The sequence below is a fragment of the Fusarium phalaenopsidis genome, assembly GCF_050370095.1.
Source record: "Fusarium phalaenopsidis strain FUZ10S chromosome Unknown contig_32328, whole genome shotgun sequence".
In the NCBI taxonomy this organism is placed as follows: Eukaryota; Fungi; Ascomycota; class Sordariomycetes; order Hypocreales; family Nectriaceae; genus Fusarium; species Fusarium phalaenopsidis.
Window position 1 is genome coordinate 320,651 of NW_028145393.1, and position 25,264 is coordinate 345,914.

General features: G+C 51.0%; 9 protein-coding genes across 9 annotated transcripts; 6 read left to right on the forward strand and 3 right to left on the reverse strand.

Moving 5' to 3' along the window:
* Positions 1-203: 203 nt before the first annotated feature.
* LRP88_12789 (uncharacterized protein) lies at positions 204-695 on the reverse strand (the record flags this gene model as incomplete). The annotated part of the gene is made up of 1 exon (XM_083249176.1): positions 204-695. The coding sequence occupies one exon, from the start codon at positions 693-695 to the stop codon at positions 204-206; it is 492 nt and encodes a 163-aa protein (XP_083094978.1).
* A 483-nt stretch (positions 696-1,178) lies between these two features.
* On the forward strand, positions 1,179-2,813 carry LRP88_12790 (MDR family MFS transporter; the record flags this gene model as incomplete). The annotated part of the gene is made up of 1 exon (XM_083249177.1): positions 1,179-2,813. One exon carries the CDS (start codon positions 1,179-1,181, stop codon positions 2,811-2,813), a length of 1,635 nt encoding a protein of 544 aa, XP_083094979.1.
* Positions 2,814-3,244: 431 nt separating this feature from the next.
* On the forward strand, positions 3,245-5,020 carry LRP88_12791 (aldehyde dehydrogenase family protein; the record flags this gene model as incomplete). Its single annotated transcript, XM_083249178.1, has 8 exons — positions 3,245-3,526; positions 3,578-3,632; positions 3,698-3,799; positions 3,850-3,864; positions 3,916-3,973; positions 4,023-4,238; positions 4,290-4,678; positions 4,737-5,020. The coding sequence occupies 8 exons, from the start codon at positions 3,245-3,247 to the stop codon at positions 5,018-5,020; spliced, it is 1,401 nt and encodes a 466-aa protein (XP_083094980.1).
* Positions 5,021-5,397: 377 nt separating this feature from the next.
* On the forward strand, positions 5,398-7,031 carry LRP88_12792 (uncharacterized protein; the record flags this gene model as incomplete). The annotated part of the gene is made up of 3 exons (XM_083249179.1): positions 5,398-5,541; positions 5,596-5,696; positions 5,747-7,031. 3 exons carry the CDS (start codon positions 5,398-5,400, stop codon positions 7,029-7,031), a joined length of 1,530 nt encoding a protein of 509 aa, XP_083094981.1.
* Positions 7,032-7,346: 315 nt separating this feature from the next.
* LRP88_12793 (S-adenosyl-L-methionine-dependent methyltransferase) lies at positions 7,347-8,490 on the forward strand (the record flags this gene model as incomplete). Its single annotated transcript, XM_083249180.1, has 2 exons — positions 7,347-7,546; positions 7,605-8,490. The coding sequence occupies 2 exons, from the start codon at positions 7,347-7,349 to the stop codon at positions 8,488-8,490; spliced, it is 1,086 nt and encodes a 361-aa protein (XP_083094982.1).
* Positions 8,491-10,939: 2,449 nt separating this feature from the next.
* Positions 10,940-12,297, forward strand: LRP88_12794 (pyridoxal phosphate-dependent transferase; the record flags this gene model as incomplete). Its single annotated transcript, XM_083249181.1, has 4 exons — positions 10,940-11,052; positions 11,105-11,238; positions 11,297-12,190; positions 12,242-12,297. 4 exons carry the CDS (start codon positions 10,940-10,942, stop codon positions 12,295-12,297), a joined length of 1,197 nt encoding a protein of 398 aa, XP_083094983.1.
* Positions 12,298-16,473: 4,176 nt separating this feature from the next.
* Positions 16,474-17,581, reverse strand: LRP88_12795 (uncharacterized protein; the record flags this gene model as incomplete). Its single annotated transcript, XM_083249182.1, has 3 exons — positions 16,474-17,122; positions 17,174-17,351; positions 17,413-17,581. 3 exons carry the CDS (start codon positions 17,579-17,581, stop codon positions 16,474-16,476), a joined length of 996 nt encoding a protein of 331 aa, XP_083094984.1.
* A 1,309-nt stretch (positions 17,582-18,890) lies between these two features.
* Positions 18,891-21,453, reverse strand: LRP88_12796 (dynamin family protein; the record flags this gene model as incomplete). The annotated part of the gene is made up of 2 exons (XM_083249183.1): positions 18,891-19,148; positions 19,201-21,453. 2 exons carry the CDS (start codon positions 21,451-21,453, stop codon positions 18,891-18,893), a joined length of 2,511 nt encoding a protein of 836 aa, XP_083094985.1.
* Positions 21,454-24,068: 2,615 nt separating this feature from the next.
* LRP88_12797 (uncharacterized protein) lies at positions 24,069-24,608 on the forward strand (the record flags this gene model as incomplete). The annotated part of the gene is made up of 1 exon (XM_083249184.1): positions 24,069-24,608. One exon carries the CDS (start codon positions 24,069-24,071, stop codon positions 24,606-24,608), a length of 540 nt encoding a protein of 179 aa, XP_083094986.1.
* Between the last annotated feature and the right edge of the window lie 656 nt (positions 24,609-25,264).

Consider the following 25,264-nt stretch of genomic DNA (forward strand, 5'->3'; position numbering starts at 1 on the left):
GAGATGCGATGGGGCAATTGAACAGAGACATGACAAAAATGAGTTTTTCGATTGTCTGAATGGCATCATCTAGCCGCCTGTAGATAATGCATGCTATGTTCCATGAACTGGTGAACCACAGTTTACAACCTCGAGTCAATCATGCATAGGCCTCGTAGAGTGAGACATTTAATTTCGACCCCCATCGACCAACACGTTCAGTCTCAGACACGCAGCGTCTTTACAGCCGCAACGACAAAGGCAGCCCAGGCAGCCAAATCCACCGAAAGCATCCGACGCGAGTTGACCGTCAGCCACTCATCGAGGCTCCGGTTGACATCCGTGCCCTCCATGATGGCCTGACAGCTCGGGGCGATCCAGGGCACGAACAGCAGATGGCCCACGGCGAGCGCCGTGCCCGACACGTACCACCAGACCGAGCCGCGGGCCTGCAGGGCCGGCCGCTGGATGTATAGGTTGGCGACGCCGGTCCAGGTTGAGACGGCGACGAGGCTGACCACGAAGGGAAGGCCGCGGTGGAAAAAGGTGGTAAAGTAGGATTGAAGGAGGGACTTGCTAATGGCACGGTTCTCTGGTCGGTTGAGGAGACCAAGGAAGAAGTGCTGATCCCAGGAGTAGATGAGGGAGCACGTAGTAGAGACGAGGGGAGCGGCTCGGAGGGCCACGAGGGGATCGAAGAAGAGACCGGACGCCATTGTGAGGAACAGCACTTTTGCTTCTCTTTTCTCAGCTGTGACGTGAGAATCGTGCTACTGGAAATGTCTTGTGAAGCCAGTGGATCAAGATAAAGGAATGTCGGTGGTGGGGAGTTGATTCAATGCGATGCAGCACCGGAGGGTTTTTAATCGCTGCGGGCGGGGCTCAGCTTATGGCTCCTCAAACACTGGGTAACATCAATTGTCAGAAGCCTCCGGTTCAGTCGCCGATTAACGGGCAGGCAATTCAATTGCGCTTTCCCTGCCCAGGGTTACAGGGCGATCAGTTGCAGGGAAGATGGGGAGGTGCAGGAAAGAAAGAGGTCTGGCGCTTGCCCTGTTCTCTTGGCTCTTCTCACGATAGCGTCAACACCATCACCACTTATGAATGATCAAGACAGCACATTCTGTTTAGTTTTTGCAATGGGTCAATCTCAAGATAATACGCAGCTTACAACTGCGTCTCCTCAAGCAGAAAAAGACATGTCGTCCAACGACAATCCCCCCCGGTCTGAGCCAGCAGCTCCCAAGAAAGGCGCCCGCTTTTGGCTCGTCTTCATCGCCATCGCTCTAACGACTTTTCTCGCCGCCCTCGACACGTCCATTATTTCCACGGCCCTTCCAACGATCACTTCAGATCTGGGCTCCAATTCTCTCTACGTCTGGATCGTCGACTCCTACCTCCTCGCTTCGACGGCCACCATTCCCATCTTTGCGCAAGCTGCCAACATCTATGGACGACGCAGTCTTACACTCATCGCCGTGTGCCTGTTCACTCTTGGCAGCGGCCTCTGTGGTGGTGCTCATAATACCGCCATGATGATCGGAGGTCGTTCCGTACAAGGCGTCGGCGGCGGCGGCATCTTGACAATGTCAGAGATCGTCGTCTGCGATATGGTCTCTGTTCGTGAGCGAGGCATGTACGCCGGAATCATCGGTGGTGTCTGGGCTATTGCATCAGTCATCGCTCCCATCATGGGCGGCGCCTTTGCTCAGAATGTTTCATGGCGATGGATCTTTTATATCAACCTTCCCATCGCTGGTGTCGTGCTCGTCGCTTTGATCGTGTTCCTCAAGCTCGCCCGTCCGCCAGTGGGCACGTTCAAGGAACAAATGTCGCGAATTGACTGGGGCGGCAGCGTCCTCTTGATCGCATCGGTCACGGCTGTTGTCCTTGCTTTGAGCTGGGGAGGCTCTGAGAATCCTTGGTCTTCCTGGAGAACTCTCGTTCCTTTGATCCTCGGTCTCGTCGGTCAATTGGCCTTCTTTGCCTACCAAGGCGCACCATGGCTCAGAGAACCAACGATGCCTCTCCGCCTGTTTGGCAATCGGACCTCGTCAACCCTCTTCGTTATCAGCTTTGTCCATAGTATGCTGCTCTTCTGGGTCTGCTACTTCCTCCCCGTCTACTTCCAAGCTGTCAAAGAGGCCAGCCCTGCTCGCTCAGCCGTCATGCTCTTCCCCATCGCCACCACGAGCGCCCCAGGCGGTGTCATTGCCGGCATCTTCATCACAAAGACAGGCAAATACCGAGTTTGGCACTTTGTCGGCTTCGCTCTCATGTCAATCTCTTGCGGTCTTTTTACTCTCCTTGACGATAAGTCGTCAATTGGTCGCTGGGTCGGTTTCCAGTTGCTCTTCGGTTTCGGCACAGGCTTTGTCTTTACAAGCTGTCTGCCTCCCATCTTAGCCAGTCTTCCCGACTCTGACGTCGCCACGGCCACCGGCGCATGGACCTTTTTGCGAAACTTTGGCTCCATCTGGGGAATTGCTATCCCAGCCGCAGCCTTCAACACTCGTGTCAATTCGTCTCTTGACAAGGTGTCAGATGATACTGTTCGAGCAATGCTCGTCAACGGCGGAGCCTACGAGCACGCGACCAAGACATTTATCCAGGCGTTCAACAACACTCCCAGGCTCAAGGCAGAGGTTGTCCAGGTTTACAAGGATGGACTGAAATTGGCCTGGCAGGTCTCAATTGCGTTTTCAGTACTCGGGTTTGTTCTGGCCTTTTTGGTCAAGTCGCTGACGCTGCGCGATGAACTCAACACTGAGTATGGCCTGGAGGAGAAGGACACATCCAAGGAGAAGTCGAGTGAGGAGGGAAATGCCTCGTAAATGTGTACAGTCAACACTGGATCAAGTGCCGTCAACCGTCACTTGCATGACAATATTGCTGGGAACCCCGACATTCCTTTCTACGGAATAGTAAACCATATACCATTGTCTTTGTTTTTTTTTAGATCTTGGTACCTTAGATTACAGTTCATAATAATCCATTTCATCGGGGCCACGGCCACGCATTGTCTCTTTCTCTCAACCCGACTCGAAGCAGTCCTCGCAGCGGATCATGGCAGTCTTGATCCGCTATGGGAGTCGCGAAGGGGCGCTAATTCGGGGCTGATCTGCCTTCTAAAACTTGGGTTACAGTAGGCGGCCCCGTCTCCTGCTGCTGCTTACACTTGCTCACATCTAGTATAAAATCACCACCTCACTTGGTCATGCCAGTCAAACAAATCTCAATCTGACATTACTCACCTCGCCTGGCCATGGATTTCACTACCTTTCACAACATCATCGGCGGTAAGCCTCGTGGGAGTGACAATTGTCACTCCGGCGTCGATCCTCTCACCCGTACTCCGTTGTGGCCCGTTCCCACTGCGTCACCCCAAGATGTCGACGATGCGGTTGAGGCAGCTCAGCGGGCGTTGCCTGCTTGGTCGCAGACGTCGTACGATGAGCGAACAGGGCTTCTGGAGAAGTTTGCAGACTTGTATCTTTCACGTGCTGGCGACTTTTGTCAGTTGCTCGCCTCGGAATGTGGGCGAACAGTGAGTGTAATTACAGAGCCCGTTAGAGGTGCACTAAGCTGGTGATTTTAGGTAGAAAACGCTGCGATTGAAGTATACTGGGCCGCCCAATGGCTTAGATATCCGTGTAAGTTGACTATGAGTCGTCACCTCTTGGAAATTAACCAACTCCCGTGCTAATTGATCGAAAAGCAAGCTATAAGCTGCCCGAAGAGCAGATCGAGGATGATACCAAGACGGCAATTGTGATCTATGAGCCTCTTGGTGTTGTCGCCGCTATCTGCCCTTGGAACTGTACTTCTCCCTATCGTGAATCAAGGCAACACCATGCTGACAAGTCCTAGTCCCTCTCATGCTAGGTACTTTGGATACCCTCTAAAAACTGCTCAGCATATTGATCACGGCCACAGCGATCGGCAAGATTGCGCCCGCTCTTGCTACCGGAAACTGCGTCATCCTCAAGCCCTCGTAAGGAGCACATTCCCAGTCGCGAAGGATCCACTAACGGTACACGTAGTCCATTCACGCCGTATACGTCCCTGAAGCTTGTCGAGCTTGCCCAGGAAGTCTTCCCTCCATCGGTGATCCAAGTCCTCGGCGGCGGAAACGAGCTTGGCCCAGCCCTTGTCAGACATCCGGGAGTCCAGAAAATATCCTTCACCGGGTCTACAGCTACAGGGAAGCAGATCCTCAAGGATGGCGCTGATACGATGAAAAGGATCACACTCGAGACGTACGTATATCTTGTCGTTTCCTTGTTGCAATGGCTGATCCTTAGTGCAAGCGCCGGAAACAACCCTGCCATTATTCTCCCGGATATCAACGTCACAGCCACCGTGCCGCATATCTCCGGTGGGCTATGGTTCAATGCCGGGCAGGTTTGCATCGCACCCCGTAGGCTGTATATCCACGCCGACATCTTTGATGCATTTGTTGACGCATTGGTGGAGACTACCGAAGAGGCAACTAAAGAGATGACCAAGATCGGACCGGTGCAGAATGAGTTACAGTTTAGGAAACTCGTAAAGACCCTGGACGACGCCAAATCTGCCGGACACGACATGGCTACAGGTGGACCACTAGCTGATGCCGAAACAGGAGGCTTCTTTCTCCGTCCGACCATAATCAAAGACGCCTCACCAGAGTCAAGCATCGTCAGCGGGGAGCACTTTGGTACGGTAACACCCACTCCGTTGCATAGCCAATTCCTTGATGAACTAACGACAAACAGGGCCCATCGTGACCTGCGTCAGATTCTCCGATGCCGACGAAGCGGTCCGCCTCGCCAATGCCGGCGAATCGGGCCTCGCCGCGAGCATCTGGACGACCGACTCAACTGCTGCCAAGGCACTCGCGTCACGGCTCGACGTAGGAAGCGTGTACATCAACGGACCTCCGCAGCCGGACCCACAGGTGCCGTTCGGGGGTCATAAGCAGAGCGGCCTGGGTGTGGAGTACGGGCTGCAGGGGTTGCTCTCCTTCTGCCAGACCAAGGCTGTGTACCTGTACAAGTGAGGTACGAAGGATGCGGCACATGGGGATCTGCGAGGGCATGGCAGGGGTGTGCGGGAGATTATCTGATCTACACGCCCGTGAGAATGGCGTGACAAGGCAGCTCAGCCCTAGCCCTGTAGACTTTTTGTGTTGTCCCCCTGGTCTTCCGGTACCCGCCGGAGGATTTTAGCTACCGAACGATTCGGCGTATTCGTCGTTGCAGGGGATGAGAGAGGCGAACTGAATTGAGATGAGACGAGTGCTCGTGAGACCGTTCGAGGCCGTATAATTGAAAATCACATCCACTCTGTTGGTCTAGCAGCAACAGACTCAATGCCAATGCTAGGCATCCCGCCTCTGTATTCCCCTTGAAACTTCTTCTCTTAGTTCTTGACATCATGGTTGCCCAGCCATCTCCCATTGTGGGTCGCCTGAAGCTGCCCGAGTCGATGCCGTCGTTGGTGTCTCTTGAGGAGCTCACGGCGACCAAGGTCTTGGTCACTTTTCTCACTATTGTCATTATTGTCCCAAGAGTCTTTACTGTGAGCGCAGCCTTATGCCAGTCTCGTTTTACAATCGTCTAATCGTTCTCTTAGGTGATCAAGAATGCCTTCTCTCCTATTAGCTCCATTCCTGGCCCTCTGCTGAACAAGCTGAGTCCATGGCCATTGACCATTGCAACCATCAAGGGCACGAGGTAAGCTTAACTCCCTCTCTCTCATCACAGTTGTCCTAACACGTCTTCAGTCACCACTTCGCCCGCTCTCTTCATGAGAAGTATGGCCCCATCATCGTCCTCGCGCCAGGCATGATCGCCGTCGCCGACACAAAGGAGATCAAGCGCATCATCCAGACCGAGGATTGGACCAAGTCTGAAGCCATCTACGGCAACTTTCGTCAAGATCCTCAACGTCCTACTCTTCTGGCGTACACGGACAAGAAGGCGTACGCCAAGCGCAAGCGTATGCTATCGTCCATGTTTGGCATTAAGTACATCCGCAGCATGGAGCCCATCATGATGACATGTGTTGAGGCTGCTGTTAGGCAGCTGAACAAGTTCTGCGATGAAGGCACCCAAGGTGTTGCTGTCGTGGATATGCAGCATCTTATTCACAGTCTTGCCATTGACATTATTGGCATCACCACTTTTGGAGGCAGTCTTAACGTCGTTGACAATGGAAGCCACCCTCTGCCGTCACGTCTCAAGGCTGGGCTGAGAATCGCTGGCTTGATGCAGTTGATCCCCTGGATCCGCTTCATTCCCTTCCTTCCTACGCGCGACCCATACGTCGATAAGTTTACCTACGACATCGTTGATGGGCGTCGCCAGGAGCTGGAGTCGAGCCAACACTCAGACCTGCTGCAGAAGCTTGTCGAGGCGAGCGATGACTCTCCCGGCTCTGACTTCCGTACTTCAGATGTCCAAGATGAGAGTGTTGTCATGCTCACGGCTGGAAGCGAGACTACAGCTAACGCGGAGCTCTTTACGCTCATGATGCTCCTGAAAAATCCCAAAGCCATGAAGAAGCTCGTTGACGAGGTCGACCAGTGGTATCCACCTTCGGAGCCAGACCGTCAGACAGATTGCGGCTACTCTCAAGCATGCATGGCGTATCTTCAAGCTTGCATTGATGAGACGATGCGTCTTGTGCCTGGCCAAGCAACAGGGAGCCCGCGTGAAACGTCCAAGGACGATGTGGTTCTCGGCTATCACATCCCTGCAGGCACAACCGTATTCCCAAACACACAAGAAGGCCACACTCAAGATGCGCACTGGGAAGAACCTCAGAAGTTTGTTCCTGAGCGGTGGCTCGAAGCTCAGGCCACAAACGTGCCGTACTGGCCGTTTTCCGCGGGAAGCCGCGTGTGCATTGGCAAGCACTTTGCGTTCCAGGAGATGCATCTCACACTGGTGACGTTGCTGCGCAAGTTCAAGTTTGAGTATGTAGACGGTCAGGATGAGAGCACCGTCTTCCGTGTTGCGCAGCAGCTCAAGGCTGAATCATACCGGATGAAGGTATCGAGGAGATAAGATATATCTGTGTAGCTGGCCAACATGGCCTAGATCCTGGAGCTGGTAGTGGCGGGTGAGGCGTCTTTTAAGACTACATTCATGATAGATTGTGATGTGATATGAGATTGCTCTAGGCCTACTTATCGAGAAGTTGTCGTTTATATGATGAATCAAAATTATCGGCTCCTCTCTCACTGAATGAGTAGCCAACCACGTGTAGCCTGTTCCGAGATTTGTTCCGCTACGTCTTACATCTGAGTATATAAACAGCCCAGTGTCTCCCCCTGGGAACTTCAAAAATTCTCCCTGTAATTTTCTAACCCAACCGCAAGAATGGCAGACACTGCGCATATCAACGACGTGCCCATGCAGGGTAAGGGCCTGTACAGTTCTCATGCTGCTCTGCAGCACGAGGCTATGCTGAAAGCTCTGCCACTCTTACAGCAGGCTACTAACACTGTGGTGACCAACGTCAACCGCAATCTTCGGCCTATGACGGTTGTCGAGTATGGCTCTGCACACGGGAATAACTCGTAAGTTGATCTTTGCATCACCGCCATCGCCTTCTTGCTAATTTTTCATCCTCGTCAGTATCCAACCCATGGTCACCATTCTGGATTCCACTCCGCCTGGAGATATCCAGCTGGTCTTCAGCGACCGTCCAGAGAATGACTTCAACACGCTCTCAACAACTGTCACGACCTGGGCTGAAGGCTTAGACAAAGCCAAGTTCCCGCACTCCATCTTTCCGGCCATGATCCCCCGCAGCTTCTACCGTCAAGTGGTGCTCTCTCGGTCTGCAGACTTAGGCTTCTCTCTGGCGGCCCTGCACCATCTCGACCACGTGCCCAAGAGCCAGGATGGGGTAGATCATCAAGCCCTGCTTAAGAGACAAGCTCATTTAGATCTCCTGCGATTCCTCAAGTTGCGCGCCGATGAGATCGTACCTGGCGGCTCTCTTGTCCTCTCCTTGGTATCTCAGTCATCTTCTGGCAGGGAGAACTATACCGGACTCGTGGATGCTTGTCGCAATGCCATGATTGACATGGTCAAGGACGGAACCATTCCTGGTGCAGTGGCTGGATCCTTCTACGTCCCTACATATAACAGGACGCTGCAAGATGTCCAAAAGGTCATTGAGGAGGTGATCCCAACATGGATCGCCCACGAGGTCTTCGAGCAAGATTGTCTCCATCCTGCAAAGAAAGACCTGGAAATACAGAAGAGTTCTGATGGCCACGACGGTGACGAGGCAAGTCGTCGTTACGCTGATATTGTTGTTGATTGGCTCATGGCCGTGTGTGCGGGATACTTCCTCAAGGCTGTCAAGGTGGGATCCGGCAATACGTTTACCGACGAGGATGCCGAGAAGTTCTTGGCGGATTTGGTCAAGAGAACTAAAGAGTTCTTTTATAAGGACCATCGGGATGAAGATGTTGTTTGTTCGTTCATCTTTGTGAGATTGGAGCGGGTGTAGGGTGAGCAGCCAGCATAAATGTATCGTCGTTGACCCTTTAAACTCCATTCGTAATAGACATAAGAAGCTACCTAGTTTTCTTGAATACCATTGGTAAATCTTTTGTCAATGCGAAGGCTTTGCACAGCAGCTTCATCTTGCGTTAGGAGTAGAATTTGTGTGAATGTGATAGATGATTGATTCTTGCGATGGCTAAAAGAACAGCCTTCGAGAACATAGTCGAAACGTAAAGGTGCCATGACATCAACACCCAGTGCTACAAAGTTCTTCCCATACCAGTTTAAATGCAAGGTGCATTTTAGATTCTAGGGGCAGTTCCTGAATGTGGCCTGACATCCTTTCCCACGGCAGGACACGCCGGTTTGGATAATTTCTTCACTCGCAAGGATTGGATTCTAGGCCACAAAGAGTCCCAGCTTGACCTACCTAGTATACAAAGGCCACACCTGACACCTTTGGCAGACTGCTTGTGCTGAATGTGCAGGAAGTCATGATGTGGGCTAACTAAAAGGGTATTGGGCTTTGATGCTGTTATGTATTGGTGATTGCGCCTTTTGCTATTGTGGCTGATGGCCTCTTGTCATCATCACAGATACTAATAATGCATTGCATGCACTACATATCTAGGAGGCCAGTTAGCTGCTACGAACCGTGTATCCGAGGGAGCAATGCCATCAACACTTACGGCGCGTGCTTGACTGTACTGGCGGTAGTGGTCCTCAGGCTGACGATCATGCAGATACTTCCGGCCTGCTTTAACCAAGCACAGAATAAGTAATATTATGCCGTAAAGTGATATCCTAAAGGTGACAAAACTTTAGTGTGATGTTGAGTATAGAGAATTACAAAAGGGGGCTATGAATTTATGAGCAAGCGAGATATAAGCGCTCCGGCACATACAGGAAACTCGGAATAGAACTAGAAGCCATCTAGGGGAGCTGTCGGGATTGTCCAACAATGGATAATCGAGTCACCCAAGTGTCACGCGGGATTGGGAAAATTGAATCTCTGCATCGTACAGTGCAGGATGAGCATGGCCTTGACCATTCCAGACACCAACAGGAGGAGTCAGGGATAGATACATTATATTTCATCCTAATATTGCCTCGTCTTACTCGTCGCAAGCTTGTTGATTAGCGGTATGGAATGCGGTCTAGCCAAGCGGGAAAACCGCGTAGCGATAAAAAAAACCCATCCCCTTCTAGCTATAAAAGCCCGTGAGGCCTCACTATGGCTTAATTTGCCCAACTAGGATCTTTCTATTCCGCCGTACCCCTTGTCATAAAGGACCGTAGTCAGCTCCGTTTTCGTACGAACGGCAGCTCTTCGCGACAGGTCGATCACTGCGGTGGCCGCTCAGCCGCTCAGCCGCCCGGCAGCGGAGTGTTCATAGGTCTACCGAATTTTGAACGCGGCGGCCCTACAGACTAGCTTTGCAGGCCAACCCAAACGGTTCACTGAATGTTCAATGGATATCGGATAGTGGTAAGGGCTTGGGTATACACAGACCGGCTATGAAGAGATGGCATAACGACGATGCTACTGTATACACCTGTCAGGCGGCAACGACCGCGGGGGCATGGACACGAGCTAATATCTAAGTCCTTAGCTCCGTCGTATGGTGGCAACACCGGAGCCCCATCCAAGTAAGTTGGTGCCATGTTGCTCTCTGTTTCCACACGCGGGGATGATTTTGCCTGTAAGTGGAGGCTCTGATATTTCTGATAAGATAGATTGAAAGTGGCAGCATCTGATTCGCTCATCCCGATAACCCCAGCAATTGACCTTAAGATGTCATCTGCGCCCTACGACACCAGCACTTGTCACTACGGCGTCGCCATGCTAGTTTACAGCTAGTACGTCAGTGTTCAAGGAGAGATCAAGGAACATGGTGAGCGACCTGGGGAGCAGAAGGTAAGGGAATTTAAAGCGATCGCTAACAGAACGACAATGAACGCAGCCAGAATCCACCACCTCACTTCTTCGAAGACTCAAGACAACAATGTCGTCCTAGAAAACAGCCACCTTGTCCCCGGGCGCGTTCTCTTTTCGTATATGGACGTGGTGATACCATTGTGGCCCTTAGAGGGCCCATTTTCCTCTGGTACGTAATCTAGCTGCCTTAGCAATCCTCCAAACGGTCAATGGCTGACTTGGTCTGACCATTTCAGGCAATCCGAGGCTTCTCCAACTTGCCATTACAGTACCAAAGCCCTGAGCAAAAGGCATTTTCACTGCCTGATTGGCCACGCATAGAGCGGGGGGAGGATCCTTCGGGGAACATCCCCTCTCTACACCCCACTCCTTATCATCTGTCAACTTCCATGACCATTCTGCCGGTAGCGGAGCAAAGTCATCCAATTGAGGGCATAAAAGACACTACCCAGAGGACGTACAGCCACCTAGCATCCCCTAGAGCCAGCTCGACAACGACAAAAGACTCGCCAACATGTCCAAACTTGACGTTTCCGCCATCCGAGCGGCCTTTCCCGCTCTTCAACAGGATCAGGTCTTTCTTGACAACGCAGGCGGCAGCCAGACGCTAGGCACCGTTATTGACTCGTCAGTTGCTGCACAGGGCCTGGTCAGCGGCTAGTTCAGCTAACAGACCCAGGATCCGGGACTATCTCTCCCGTAACAATGTCCAGCTGGGAGCTACCTACCCCGTAGGGCAGAAGTGTAACGCTCTCTTCGACGAGGGCGAGGCCGCTGGTGCAAGATACATTAACGCTTCCACGGATGAGATTGGTTCGAATGCCTTGCTGTCATCTGCACAAGGCAAGCCACATGCTGACATCTGACGTAGTCTTTGGGTCTTCGACCACCCAATTGTTCCGCAATCTCTCGTACACCCTGCAGTTTGACGAGGGAGATGAGCTAGTTGTCTCTCAGGTCGACCATGAGGCTAACATCGCTTCTTGGGTGGACCTGGCCGCTCGGCAGAAGCTGGTCCTCAAGTGGTGGAAGCCAAAGGACCTCAGCAACCCGAAGCTCCTCGCTAGCGACCTCCCTGAACTCTTGTCACCACGCACCAAGCTGGTCACCTGCACGCACTCGAGCAACATCCTCGGCACCATCCACGACATCCCGGCCATCGCCCGCGAGGTGCACAAGATTCCCGGGGCCTTGCTCTGCGTGGATGGCGTAGCGTATGCGCCCCATAGACCCATCGATGTCAAGGCTTTTGGAGCCGATTTCTACTGCTTCTCATGGTACAAAGTGTACGGACCCCATGTCTCTATGCTATACGCCAGCCATGACGCCCAGAAGCACATGAAATCGTTGGGTCACTTCTTCAACCCCTCCGCAACCCTCAAGGATAAGCTAGCCCTGGCCGGAGGCAACTACGAGCTTGTGCAGTCCATCTCCAAGGTTGTCGAGTATCTCACTAGCGGAGCCCATGAGTGGGAAAGCATGATCGCGCATGAGGCTGAGCTCTCGTCGATCCTCCTCGACTACCTCAACTCGCGACCAGAAATCACCGTGAGGGGAGAGACGAGTGCCGACCCAAGCAAGCGGCTTGCCACCGTGAGCTTCAGCCTCGACGGATGGAGCCCTCGAAAGTTTGTCGAAACGGTCGAAGCCCAGTCGAACTATGGGTTCCGCTGGGGAGCCTTCTACTCCAACAGACTGGTCTGCGAGCTTCTTGGCCAGACAGACGAGGGCATTGTACGGATCAGCATGGCCCATTACACGACAGGTGAGTTCTCCAATCATGAGGCAGGGTGCTTATGCTGACCAACCGCCGTAGTTAATGAGATCAAAGGAATTATTGCAGTTATGGACAAGGTTCTTTCGTCTGCTTAAAGTGACAAGTTGGGTTTCCTAAAGGATTATCCGAGGTGTTTGGTACATAGAGCAATTAATTTACATAAGCTGTGCTACCAACGTCAAGTAAGTTGCTGTCGCTATCGGGCAATGTGTCAGTGCAGGAATTGGTGCAAACATTGAGATTGTAGAGGAAGATTTGGCTCGTAGCTAACAGTTATTTTGTCCTGTCAAGGCTACTCCCAAGGCCACTGTTAGTATCATCATCTAACGTGACATGCTATATTGACTCGGCTCTGCCCATCTAGACTTCCATTATTTAACCTAACATTCATGATTGACTATTGATCGGCATTTTGACAGGAGAGGACATTGATTAAGACGCGAGGAATAGCCTATTTCATAAATTTAAAGCCTACCGTGCCCGGTACCAAAGCAGGCGTAGCTCTAATGCTGGGACCCTGTTCACCACTGTGGCAGCTGGATGCCCTTTGAATCAGGCATGAGCCGAAGTGGATTTTGGGTGAAGAACTGAAAGGGGAATTAGCTTTAACAAAAGCTCGCTCATTTCATTCCAAAACTATACCAATCCAAGCACACTTTTCTTTCAATGCGAGCAGCCTCTGATAAACATTTTCTGCCCTTCTTGGCCAAGCATTGTATGTCCACTTGACAGGGATGAACAAGAACGTTGGTCCATCACAACGTATCCCGGTTCACCCGCTATAGCATTACCTCGTTAGGAGATTAGTCATTTTATATAAACATCACTTGCTTTAGTGGCCAGGAGTCTCATTTCTCTCATCACTCGTCAATCGCAAATCTCACCATGGCCCGTACAGCCTCGCCCTGTCGCCAAATCGCCCCTGCTCCCCCGCGAGACTATTGGCCTCCTGTCCCCCAACGGCGTGATAACTTCTACGGTAGGATCGAACACCATTTTGAACTCATCGGCATCGATCAATACTCTGTCATCGTACTTCCTGACACGTACGAACACGGCTTTGATCGTATATATGATAAGCAATGGAATGAAGGTACCTTGGCGTGGAAGGCTTGAAAGACTTGCAAGGTCTACGAAGGTTTATTCAAGTCGTCCTCTCCGAACTCTAGAATCGCTAAGTACGTGGACGCGGGAGAGCCAATTGATGATCTCCCCTTCTACATTACGCTACCCGGCGTTTTGCGGGAAAGTTCATCTCTAACATCTTTAACGTCCAATATAGATATATCGGTCGTCATCCCGAGAATGAGCTACCTCCTCTCAAGAAGCCCCCTGAACCTCCACTGGAATGTTTCACAGTCCATAACCATGAGATGATATACACGGAACCCCGAGAGTCGGCGTCTGCCCTTACCTGTCGCGTTCGGCTAGAGTGTCTTCCAATGGTCTATCAGTGGTCCCTGCAGCTTCTTTCGGTTTTGGAGTTTTCGCATTCACGCGATCTCATCCTTGGATACTTCGATGACTCGAACCTTTGGCTGTCTTCGAACTTGTCCATTTCATTTGTCGGATTTACGGCAGCGAGATGGACGGGGTATACCAGCCAAATCCACGGCGATTATCCGTTCATGCCTACATACCCGATTGGGAACGAGTATATCAGGACATCCAAAGCGACCGACCTATTCTGCTACGGAAATGCCGTTTACGGGATGATGACTGATTTCTTCCCCGGCAGTGGACTTGGCCTATCCCCTGACCAGATTCACGATATGTACCTCCGAGGCGATTTTCCGCCGCCTGAACGTGGATACCTGGGAGATATCGCAGCCAAGTGCTGGCATTATAAGTATGAGAATGTACAGGACCCGAAAGAAGATGTTTTGAAGTTCCTGCGAGAAGAAGGCTAGGAGGTAGATGGTGATATGCTCAAGGGGTTCGATGCGACCTAGTTGTTCAAAGGTCGTATCAGGGAAAGCTGTCCGGATTACATCAACAACGATGCTTATCGACAGTCTGGAGGCCTAGCTGTAGATGATGAGTCTGAACCACGACGGAAAAGCTGATGGGAACCCTCGTCATGATACCGCATTCGTCGTTGGTAGAGGTAGAAATCGAGAGCCCAAACGGTGACAAGAGCTTTTAGATGTTTATGATACACAATAGTTCAAAGCTAGCCTCCTAGCAAGGTAAGAACTTGACAGGAAATTGTTGATCGTTGCATAAGCGAGGGGTTAACATGTGCATAACAAGGCTCTTTGCACAACCAGTTTCCTTGCTTTGATTGGCCATCTGAGTTGCTTTGTACGACATAGGGAAATCCACTCACTGGTTCAAGAGATGGGGCTGAGACATAGTGCCTTAGGCCTTGAGCACCCCCGCATTGGCTAGGAAAGAGGTGGTGACGTCTTTGACGTTTGTTCGTAGATGTTTTGTTTTCTCTCTTCTGTACCCTCACCCCTAATCCTCTGGATGCCTCCAGTCCTGTGACTACCCTGGCTCCTCACCAATGCCGGACTTCATCGTGGGGCCTCGATGCGGCCTTTGCTGTTTCAACTTTGATGAAGGAGATGACTTCTTTATCGGTAGGCGAGCAATTCTTTGATGAGGCTGCTGTTAAATATCCGATTATTAATAATGCCTAGTGACACCAAGTGGACTCCACTCGTGGAGATTTCCGTATAAAATCCACAAGACGTTTACAAACGGTGTAGATTATATCGAATACTACACCTCAGATAACCATTACGCCCATCAGGACGAGATTGCCACTGGGTGCCACTTACAATGCTGGGCTCTCGTGGCTCCTTCCGCTTCTCTTGAGCAATGTATCGAGATTAACCGATACCAGTGTACTCCTGTGCTCTGGCAAGATATGGGCAGTCATCGATGGCTGGAAGACTCCCTTGTGTCACGGCTCAAGCTTCTGAGGCCTTTACCAGTTGAGTTGCGGCGAAACATATCGGGCTACCTCATGCGAGAGTACTCAGCTTCCATCGTAGAAACTCTATGCCCTGATACCACCCCAGTTCCCACGCAAGTGGACTTGTCGGCACCACTCACCGAGCTCCATGTCGATTTTGAAGGCCAGACGTATGTCCGCTCTCTTGTACATAGACCTACGGAAATCAACTCCAAGTGGGCACCAAGCACCATCTACGTGTCTCATAGCCGCCATGGCATAGTGCAAGTAATAGTCACGGAGTCAAGAACTACCCCGGAAACCGAAGGGGTCCACGGAATTTGGTGGAAGACCTTGAAGAGACCTGGCCCAGGCGGTCACTTGGAACTACATAGTGACGTATGTTTTTTTAGCACGAGCTATGGAGAGGATCAGCTAAACCTTAACATCTAGGGCGTCAAGCTACGTGACATCACTTGGCATGACGAATTTGGGAGGATGGCCACTGCCCGTTCTACCCGGGATCGGATGGACTCTTCTGGCGAGTTCAGAAGGTGCTCCAGGCCACTTCTTTTTTGACCTCGGTCTCCATGGGATTCGCATCCTTCTTTTTGACTCTCCTCCCCCTGCTCCAACGACCCCCCAGCCGCGTCTTCCGATCCCATTGTCTCCTCGCCCGCTATCCAGAACTCTTGAAGTGTTTTATTGGTCTTCCGCTCCCACGGAGGATATTGTTCAGATATTGCCGTCTTACCATCACAGTGAAGGCGATTGTAAGGTTGGTGGTCTCCTGTTCACGTACTTAGACGGAACAAAAGCATGCGTCGGACAGGTCTGCCTTGATCACCTTGGCCCGGCTCTTATACCAGACTATTCCCAGAGACTCTACCTTGGCTTTAAGCGCCTTAAGCAAGGCCCTTTTGTGGAAGATGTGAAACTATTACTCACACCGCCAGATAGTAGTCTTCTGTCATGGCTTGAGGTATCATGGAGCGAAAGGCTGGAATGGTGGTATTCTTACCGGCAATGTCGAGTTTGGCAAGGCAATCGCGCGAGTCCAGCAACCAAAGAGTTTTGAATTCATCGCAATTGTTTTGGTGGTGGTACCAAAGGATGGGCAACAAAGGTTGCATTGAATTGTGGCCTCCTACTCTCCCAAAAGATGCAGGCCTGGAATCTGGATGATCCCGAACAATGTCTATTAGCAGCGTTTGGTTACATCTGCTTCAATGGATTATCAGTGTTTTTGTTTCATATCGGTATATAACATTACAAACCAACACCAATCAACATGGTATCAAATCATCCCCAACTCCGTCCTCCAATAAATATCAGATGGCTTACGATGGGTCTTGTTCACAGCATACGGCTAATATTGCGCGCCCGTCCTCGCATCAACGGGCCTATTATCTACCGGTGCTTCCATCTCGGCCACATGCTGCTCAGCTGGCAGCTCTACCACTGGGGCACTATGTTTGGTGTCGCCCGGCATTTCGCGGGGCCCCTGGATATCATCCCCTGCAAACTTTTGTTGAAGGCCTATGAAGCCTTGGTCAGACTTCTCTGCGTCGTGACGACGCTTTCTCCCCATCCGGTAGGCAATGTAGAAACCACAGGCGATCAGGCAAAGGCCTGCGATTGCCCCGACTACGATGCCGGCGATTGCACCGCTGCTGAGACTCTTTGCCCCATCATTATTTCCAAGATCTCCCGTCTCGCTTGAAGTCGAGGATGTCGTCGAGCCGGCCGTTGTCGAGTCGTGGGTGGTTGCTGGCGCTTCGGTGGCCGTGGAGGAATCGGTAGTCGTGACTATAGATCCCGAGTCAGCGGATTGGGTGCTCTCAAAGTACGCAAAACTCGTCTTACGGTCTGTTCTGTACTCGCGATAAAACTTGGTATAGGGTTTGTCGCTTCCCGGGGGTTGTAGAAACGTCTTGCAATCGATCATGTACTGGGCTCCTTTTTCGCCTTCCTCGTTGGAGTCATATACGGTGAGCGTTGTGCAATAATCGCCGCCGCTGAAGTCGGATATTAGTCAAGCGAAGCCAAAGTCCAAAGACGAGGCCTACCAAGAGTTCGTGCCTGATGTGTTCTCTATCACGTTGGTGAATTGCACATAGCCATTGTCGTTGCATTCAGTAGCAATCCATTCCCAGCTTTTATCGCAGCGCGCGAATGTCCGAGTGTCACCGGCAACCCTGAGACCCGTCCAGAAACTCGAATCCTCCCGGCACATGAAGGATTGCACTATAACGCAACCGTCAGTTCGTCGTTTCGGCGTCGAAAGGAGCATCTCAGGGAGAGATACCGGTTCCACCACTGTTCATGTAGGAGCCGACCACATTATCTTGCGGTTTCGGGGGGGCCGTCGGGATAAGTGAAGTCATTTCGGTTCGTGTCTCCAGGAATTCTGACCAAAAGGTTGAATCATCCGCACTGGGTCCTTCCCGCTTTTGAGGGTGCAACAGTACAGCCATCTTGATCGACCTCGAGGCACAAAAAGAATTAGAACTGTTTTCCAGTCGAGAATTATGGCAAGAGTTCGCAGAGGTCGGCTGGGCTTTGGGAGACAAAGCCCGCATTAAAAGAGGGACATCGGGTATTTTATTTTTCATCGGGCTCAGCCTGCCTGCCTACAGTCCTTCATGTTCCTTCAAGGCACAGCTGTTTCAGATACCTATTAAAGGTGATGTTCTTCTCCATACGATGTCAGCCCGCAGCTGGCCTTCCAAGGCTCACAGGGCAAAATGCTCCACTATGATTTATGAAGTTGTTAACAGGGGACTTGACGATTAGTGGCAAGAGACGGCTGATACCTTCTTCCAGCACCAACATATTATGGAGAAGAAAGTACCTGTATCTTTCGATTAGTCAATAGTTAACATCCAAGGCCCCTGTAATTCTGATGGCATGATGCCAAGACCCTGCTCTTTCAGCTTGACCCCTGTTGCTGCAATCCTTCTTTGCTTGGCAGGTGCAAGGGTACCATCATCCAATGAGCGTTGTCCGAGAGCGCAGGCAGCTCTCAGTCTTTTTAGCGACTAGCAATTAGAGAGAGTAGGGTTGAAATCAGCACTGCTTCGTTCTTCTCTGGCTGAATGAGTGCTCTCGTTCTGTACCGAGCGCTATCTGATCTTGCCGGGGGCTCAGTGTGACTTTGCTTTGGCATTGGAAAAAGACTTCCGTCAAGGGCACTGCCATAATTCGTATAGATCCCTGCTGGGTCCGGCATGGCACAGTAACACTTGCGTGCTGGGCTGTGGGCTTTGACCCTTGCCAGTGGGTTAGTGATGGCCCGCGGACCCCGGACTTAGCTGCTCGGGCTGGTAGCCCAGAACAGAGTAAGTTGCAGGGGGTTAGGGTGGCGTCTGCTCTTTTGTTGTCAGACAGGATCAGCCCTATATTAACACCTTGCTCGCTTGGCAGCTCTCTGTCGTCCTTGTTCCCATCCTGTTCCTAGCTTGTTTACGCACAATCTCCAACTGTAGGACCAGCTCTGGACACCCAAACGCCATATATGCGAGGGCATTTCAGTTTGAACGGTCAACCACTAAGATCAACAATAGTTGCATACTTTCGTCCTCGCCATAACGTCTGACATGGCATTCAACAAGGCATTTTCCACAGGGTCGCGTGCGGCTACCGGGTAGCTAAGGGAGTCTAGAAACAGGAGTAGTTCAAAGTTATTGTTCACTTATCTAAGTAGCAGTACTAGAAGAAAGACAATAAAGAGCAGCAAAGGATTGCCAGGAATACCTTCAAAGCATGATACCTCAACCCAGTCCATCACCAAACAGCCGGTCCAGAAAACTTGACTTGGAAGTCCTCGAGACAAGTTAGGGCTTTCGTCAAGATAGCCAGCTTTTTTTCGCATTCAGTGCGCTTCTTGATCTCATGTTCCTTCTCGCCGGCAATATTTGAGATTGTGTCTGCATCTTGCTCTGAGATTATATCATGGGTGAAAATCTCGTATGGGAGCTTCTCCAGCAGACCGCTCTGGATCACCAGAGCATTGACATACAGCACAAAAGAGAAGGAAGACAACTAGTTTCTTATGAGAATCAATCACATGGGGGTGGTATTATTCGTCACATACCTTGTAGTAGTTATCCATTGTCGAAATTGCACGACGCACCGCAATCTCCTGAGGGCCAGGTTGCTTGGAGACATCTGGCTGGCCTTGGCCACCATCTTTGACTGCAGGCTCCAGGATAGTTTCTTTGACCTTGTCTAGCAAGATATTGGCGAGTGCAATTTGGGGAGTGTTTAGCCCGGCAGAAGTGAAAGCTGTTCGGACGATATTCTCCATGACTTCCGATGAAAGGGCATTCTCGCACTGTTCTCGGACCCTCTCGCCGATAACTTGCGATGGCAGATCTCTGCTAGCTTCTTGCTTGAAAGGGTCATCCCCTAGCTCACACAGGAAGTCATGGAAAGCAGGATTCATCCCGTTGTGACATCGTAGAAGCTCCTCCAACTTCTCCTCTGCGCTGTGACGAAGCTTTTCCAGGCGACCGTTGATGATGTACCACTTGAGGTATGGAAGAAGCGAAGGCTGAACGGAATGCTGCAGCGCCAAATGCACAAACCGATCAATGGCCTCCCACACAAGCTCCAGGTGACGGCTGGATATGGCCTCCCATTGAGACGTTTCCTGGCGAAAAAGGCGGGAAACCATAGCCGGGTTGACCTCGTCCAAACTTTCCGTCCCCCTCCATTTGGCCGTCATATCCATCACTCTCCCTTTGTAACTCTCGTAACTCTCCTGATAGGGCTCGTCAAAAGACTCGTAGTCTTGACAGGTTTCTGGCCGTAAGATCTCCCAATTCATGCGTCCTCGATACTGGTCGTCTTCACCATCGTCATATTCTCCTCCGAGTTCGCTTTCACATTCTTTATCATGTCCTGCCTCACTGCCAGCTTCATTGCCATGACCTTTGGGATCTCCTTGGTCTTCAAGTCCAACATTCTTCCGGCCTCTTTTTCCAAGAATACTGTCGCTGGTAGTGTCGCTGATAATGTCGCTCACAGATTCGTCATCGGAGTCGGGTTCCGATACTTTGGTAAGCTTCCCTTTCTCCTTCATTGCAAAGTTGAACAACAGATTCATAACCCTCACCACAGCTTGTAGCCGCTTATCCTGGCTCCTTTGGCTGAGGCCTCCTGGGTCTTTCGGGTCGTTGAAAAAGGTTTGTAGTCGAACTGGCACGGTTCCCTCCCCGTAGTGGCCATTGACGGCGTTGCAACACAACGTTTGAAAATCTCCGGCCATGCGTGCCAAATAGTCACGCTGCTCTCGCTCCGATGTCCTCCCCTTACCCAAGAGGTTGACTTTACGGTTGAGATGGTCTCTTTGCCCTTTAATCTCGACGATAAGACTGCCAAGGTGCCGTTGGATCTGACTTGCCAGGAATGTGCTGAGCCTTGGTCGCAAATGCGCAATTCCCTTGCAGTTTTCGTCCGTTTTCAGGAGATTCTCTCTGAAGAATTCAGCCTCAATCGTATCGCGATCCTGTCCGCACATTCTCTCATTGTGAGTTCTGTTTCTGAGGAAATGCCAGCCGTGCTGGGGTTTCCAGTCTCCCTCGTTTGTCAGCGTGAGCCATGTTTCACGTTCTTGCCGGTCGCATAACTTGTCGAGCTTAGTGATTGTCCCAAGGCTCCTCTTGCCGTCGGAATCCGCACGGGTCTCCTTGATCTCCTGAGGGATGAGCATGTTTGTCCACGCGTCACTGGCGCTGAGAACAGGGGGGAGGGCGTTGCGTGGCTCCTTGATGTATTTCTGCACCATGTTGTTGACAAAAACTTTGTCGTCTTCATTCTGGCCGCTCGTAGATGAGTAAAAAAGCCCAGGAAGGTCGACGATGGTGAGTGGGTATCTCTCAGGACCTGATACTGTGATCTTGAGTACCTTGCCGCTGAAATGTCTCTGGTCGGTTGAGCCTGGCGGGTGATCCATGATTAGAGAGGATGCCTCCTCAATCGCAGCAGCCAAGCCCTCTGAGTCGTCCAAGGAAAGCTGCCTCGAGAACCGCGCAAGAACGCTGCTCCCCAGAGCGCCATCTCCGCTGACGATGGTCACAGTCATTGACTCTGCACTCGACTTGCGTTGGACCACTTCGGTGGGAAATCGGGTACAGAGACCATCTTTGACTGGGAAGGGGATATTGCAAATGGCCTCGAGCACGGAACTCTTGCCGCTGTTCTGGTCTCCGATGACGACGAGCTTCGGGATGAGCTCGCTCCGGATACCCGCATCTCGGAGGCTGTCGATGGCATCAAAGACTTCTGCGTACGAGTCTGAAAGTTGGGTCAAAAATGCCATGTTTGAGTGTGAGGCTCCAGACATGGTGGAATAGGGTATGGGTGACTGAAAAAGAGGTATCAAGAAAGATTTGTAGCTCAGGTTGGAGTGAGACTTGTGGTGTCTTGTCTGATCGTTGTTGTTCTGTTCGACATTCGGGAAGAATTACAGCCCTATTTATGTCATTGGGGCCAGATAGTTACAATCCAATGTCGCCAAGACATATCAGACTCTCATTGCCGTTTCCGTCCCATTCTATGGATGGCGTTTGAGGCCAACTCACTTGCGCACAGTGGCACCATCACCTCTCGTGCGCCACATATGCGAGGGCATTTCAGTATCAACTGCTATCAGATAGTCCGCCTAGATCAGCAACTGATTACTTGATTTGGGTTCTCGGTCTAACGGGCTCCGATCGGTTCAAGCAAAGCCTGCATTGAACGAGGCGGTTTCTGCATGGGCATTTCGGCTTGTCCAATACCACTGTTCATGTGCGTGGGGAATGGTGTAGCCAAGAGCAAATCAGAAAAGGAGACCCTGCTGATAAAAGCTACTTGTCAAAATTCCATATACAGGTCCTACTCTATGTACTTATTAACATTACGGTGTGCATTAATATTGGCAGAGGGAAGAGGCGTTTCACGCAGCCCCTCTCAAGATAAACTCTCCAAACCCTCACCTTTCATCTCCATCCCAACTTCATTTGCGTCTATTCCCTTGCCTACAGCCCGACAATGTTCCCGGCCCCAACGACCTCGGTGCATTCGGTCACCTACAGCAAGGCACCAACTCACGCCGAGTGGGAGAGGCTCCGACCAACTATCACCCACATCTGGCTCCATTAGGCGCGTCACCTGAAGGGCCTGGTCAACACACTTCGCACCCAGTATGGACTCGCTGTAACGTATTTTCCCGCCTTGACAGCTCTTCTTTGATCCCTCCTAACGTAGGTAACAGCGAAAAGACTTGCCGAACTCGGATTGAGCAGTGGGGTTTATCTACCTACCAGAAATCTGGCACACAGGCAAGACGGAACGCTTCGACCCAACCTGTCCGGACGCGCAAAGGACGCAGGCATCAGAGTCAATCCCGCCCCAAAGGCCCATCAGGTCAAGGTCCTGCCGCGTACAGCCTCTCAAGAGCCGCCGCATATCAGCCCCATGAGCTTGTTCTGTATTCAATGGATCGATTCGTCTATGCCGTCTTCCAAGATTCCACACCAAGGTTCATCCACAGGGATTTGATCCGCCCCAGATTTGAGGAAGACTATTGTCCCAGTTGGCAAGGAATCGCCGATCTTTACAAAAGCTCTGAAGGTTACTTCAGGGGCGGATGCATGAAGAAGTTTGTCAATGGGATAAAGAAAGCCCATCTGGAGCTACGCATTTTAGTATCACTATGGCCTGATGCTTCCAAGGACATGCAAAAGCTACACTACCATATGATGGTTAGTAGATTTTGGCGCATCTGCCATGTGCTGTTGAAGCTGGACAGCGCATGGCTCCAGTATGAGTACTCTTTTGTCCTGGACTTTTTGATCGAGTTCCTGAAACTCACATCGTGGCTTTGTGGCGAGCGACACCCGTTTCTTCAACTCTTTTCTGCCCTCGCCCGAACCAGCAAGGCGGAGATGCATATCATGTTGAGGTATGGCGTTGAACGAACGATTGGTGTTATGGGGCCGGCATTGAATCGGCGGCAAGGCAAGATGGTATTTAGATACTGGACCAGCCATGTGTATGTAGCCTGAGTTTCTCCTTGCCTGTAGGTTTACATTCAAATCAATCATCATTTTTCAGATCAAGTCTCTTGGGTGTGCCATTGTGAACTTAGTGACCTTCAAAGAAGCCCTCAGTCATAATACCAAACACAGTTGTTGACACCCGCCAGAATTAAACGCCAATACCGAAAGACGCCACAAACTACAGGGTGTGCGAGTCTCTGGGAGATATTGGCTCCCATTCATGAATCTCAGCGATGGATGAGATCCAGATAGATAAAGCTGCCACCCTTGAATTTGCCAAGTCCATTGTTTACCCGTGAAATCGTCTTCTTATTGGCCAATGCTGTTGGGTTGGCAAGACAATTACTGGCTGCCCAAATATAGTGAAGCGACGGCAACCACTGGCAAAAAACGCGTCTCTGTTACACAGGTAATCCATGCTCTCGACAGGCACACATCGTAATACTGTCATCCGTTGTGGCGATGTTGGCGCCCAAGTTCTATCCAAGCCTGCGCCACGTCATATGTGTGGTTCTACAACTGAATTCGTCGCAGACGCCTATAAATGACCGCCAATGGGTAAATGCCTCGTACGGTTAACGAATATGCAGTCAGTAAGGCCTCAACGAGGAAGGACCAGCGACCGGGCCTCAGGCCAAGACTGGGCAGACTGATGACGATTTTGTACAATGATGATTGTATTAGGCTCTCTTTGCTCTGGCGATCGACTTATAGAAATACCCGTCTCGAGCCCTTCGATTCGAATGTCTTTTTAGAACTCTCAACATTGTCTGCGAGCTCGCATATTTGAATACCAAGCCCTTCAAACACTCTCCCATCAATCACCAACACCTTAACGCCTACCGACGCCCTTGGAAGTTTTTCCACAATCAACAAGCATTGATCAAGTGAGCTCCCCTTTGTTTCTTTACCCAAAATGGCATTCCTCCTTCGATTGACCCAAAATCTACCAGGGCTAACCATCCTCAAGCACGACCAAGGCATGAGGTCCGTCACTTTGCTAGGAGCGAGCTGCCGGGTCAGCTCTCCAGACAAAGGCGCACAATACCGGGTCACCTTCCCCGATGACAACGTCGGCGAAATTGCAATTTTCAACGATGGGGAGGAAGAAATTCAGCTCCATGCTCTATTCTACTGTCAGGAGATCGTTCTTGACTCGGACCTGACAGTGGAATGGACTAAAGCCTGGCTGCGCTGTGCCAAGATTGGAAACGCCATCAAGGACATTGAAGCTCGCGTTGCTATAGGCTGTGATACGCTTCCAGCCGTCAACGCCAAAGGCCCGGATACCGTCCCGAATGATAGGCGAACCTGGGAGTGGAGGTTTCCGTTAGAGGAGGAGGATGATCATGTCCGCACCTGCACTGGGGACGCGATTGTGGTGCGCATTGGAGTCAAGCTTGCACCAAAGGAGGGCATTCACATTCGCTCCCTCAAGCTGGGTTACGAGTTGTAAACCATTCCTTAGGTGCCAGAGTTGAGAGCTAAGAACAGCTGGGCGACTAGTCATGCCACAATCACTTGTGGCGGGCTAAAAGAGGTGTGAAAGGGTGGGATTGTTGCTAGCACGGTAGAACATTCTGTTTGCGCAAGCATAATCGTAACGTCTCACTTATCTCTACGTAATGTCGCCCGTGGCGGATCATTAGCAAGACAAGGATCACTCGAATGCAAGTTGAAGGCAAACTGCAAATGCGATTCATCATTCTATTCCATAAAGCCTACTCTTGTTCACTTCTTCAGTTCATCCAGACACAATCTCTATCATTACACCGTAACCCGTTCTCGCAAGACATGAAGAATATTTCTAGAATAAGGATTGAAAAGAATCATCATAAGTCTGAGGAGATGTAATATAATTATCTTCCACCTATACATCATTATTAGATGATTTTACCTCAACATTCCCTAATATCACTACAACTTGATCACTTCTTTAGGCAGACACCGTCATTTCTCTTCCACATCGGTGACACTTTTACCCGTACCTACCGTCACATCAGGTAGTGGGGGTTTGCCAGAACGGCAGGAAGGAACAAGACACCATCACCAAGTCTTGAGCCCATCCAAAATCTTCTTCCTTCAACAACAGTCACAGACGCTGATCATCGA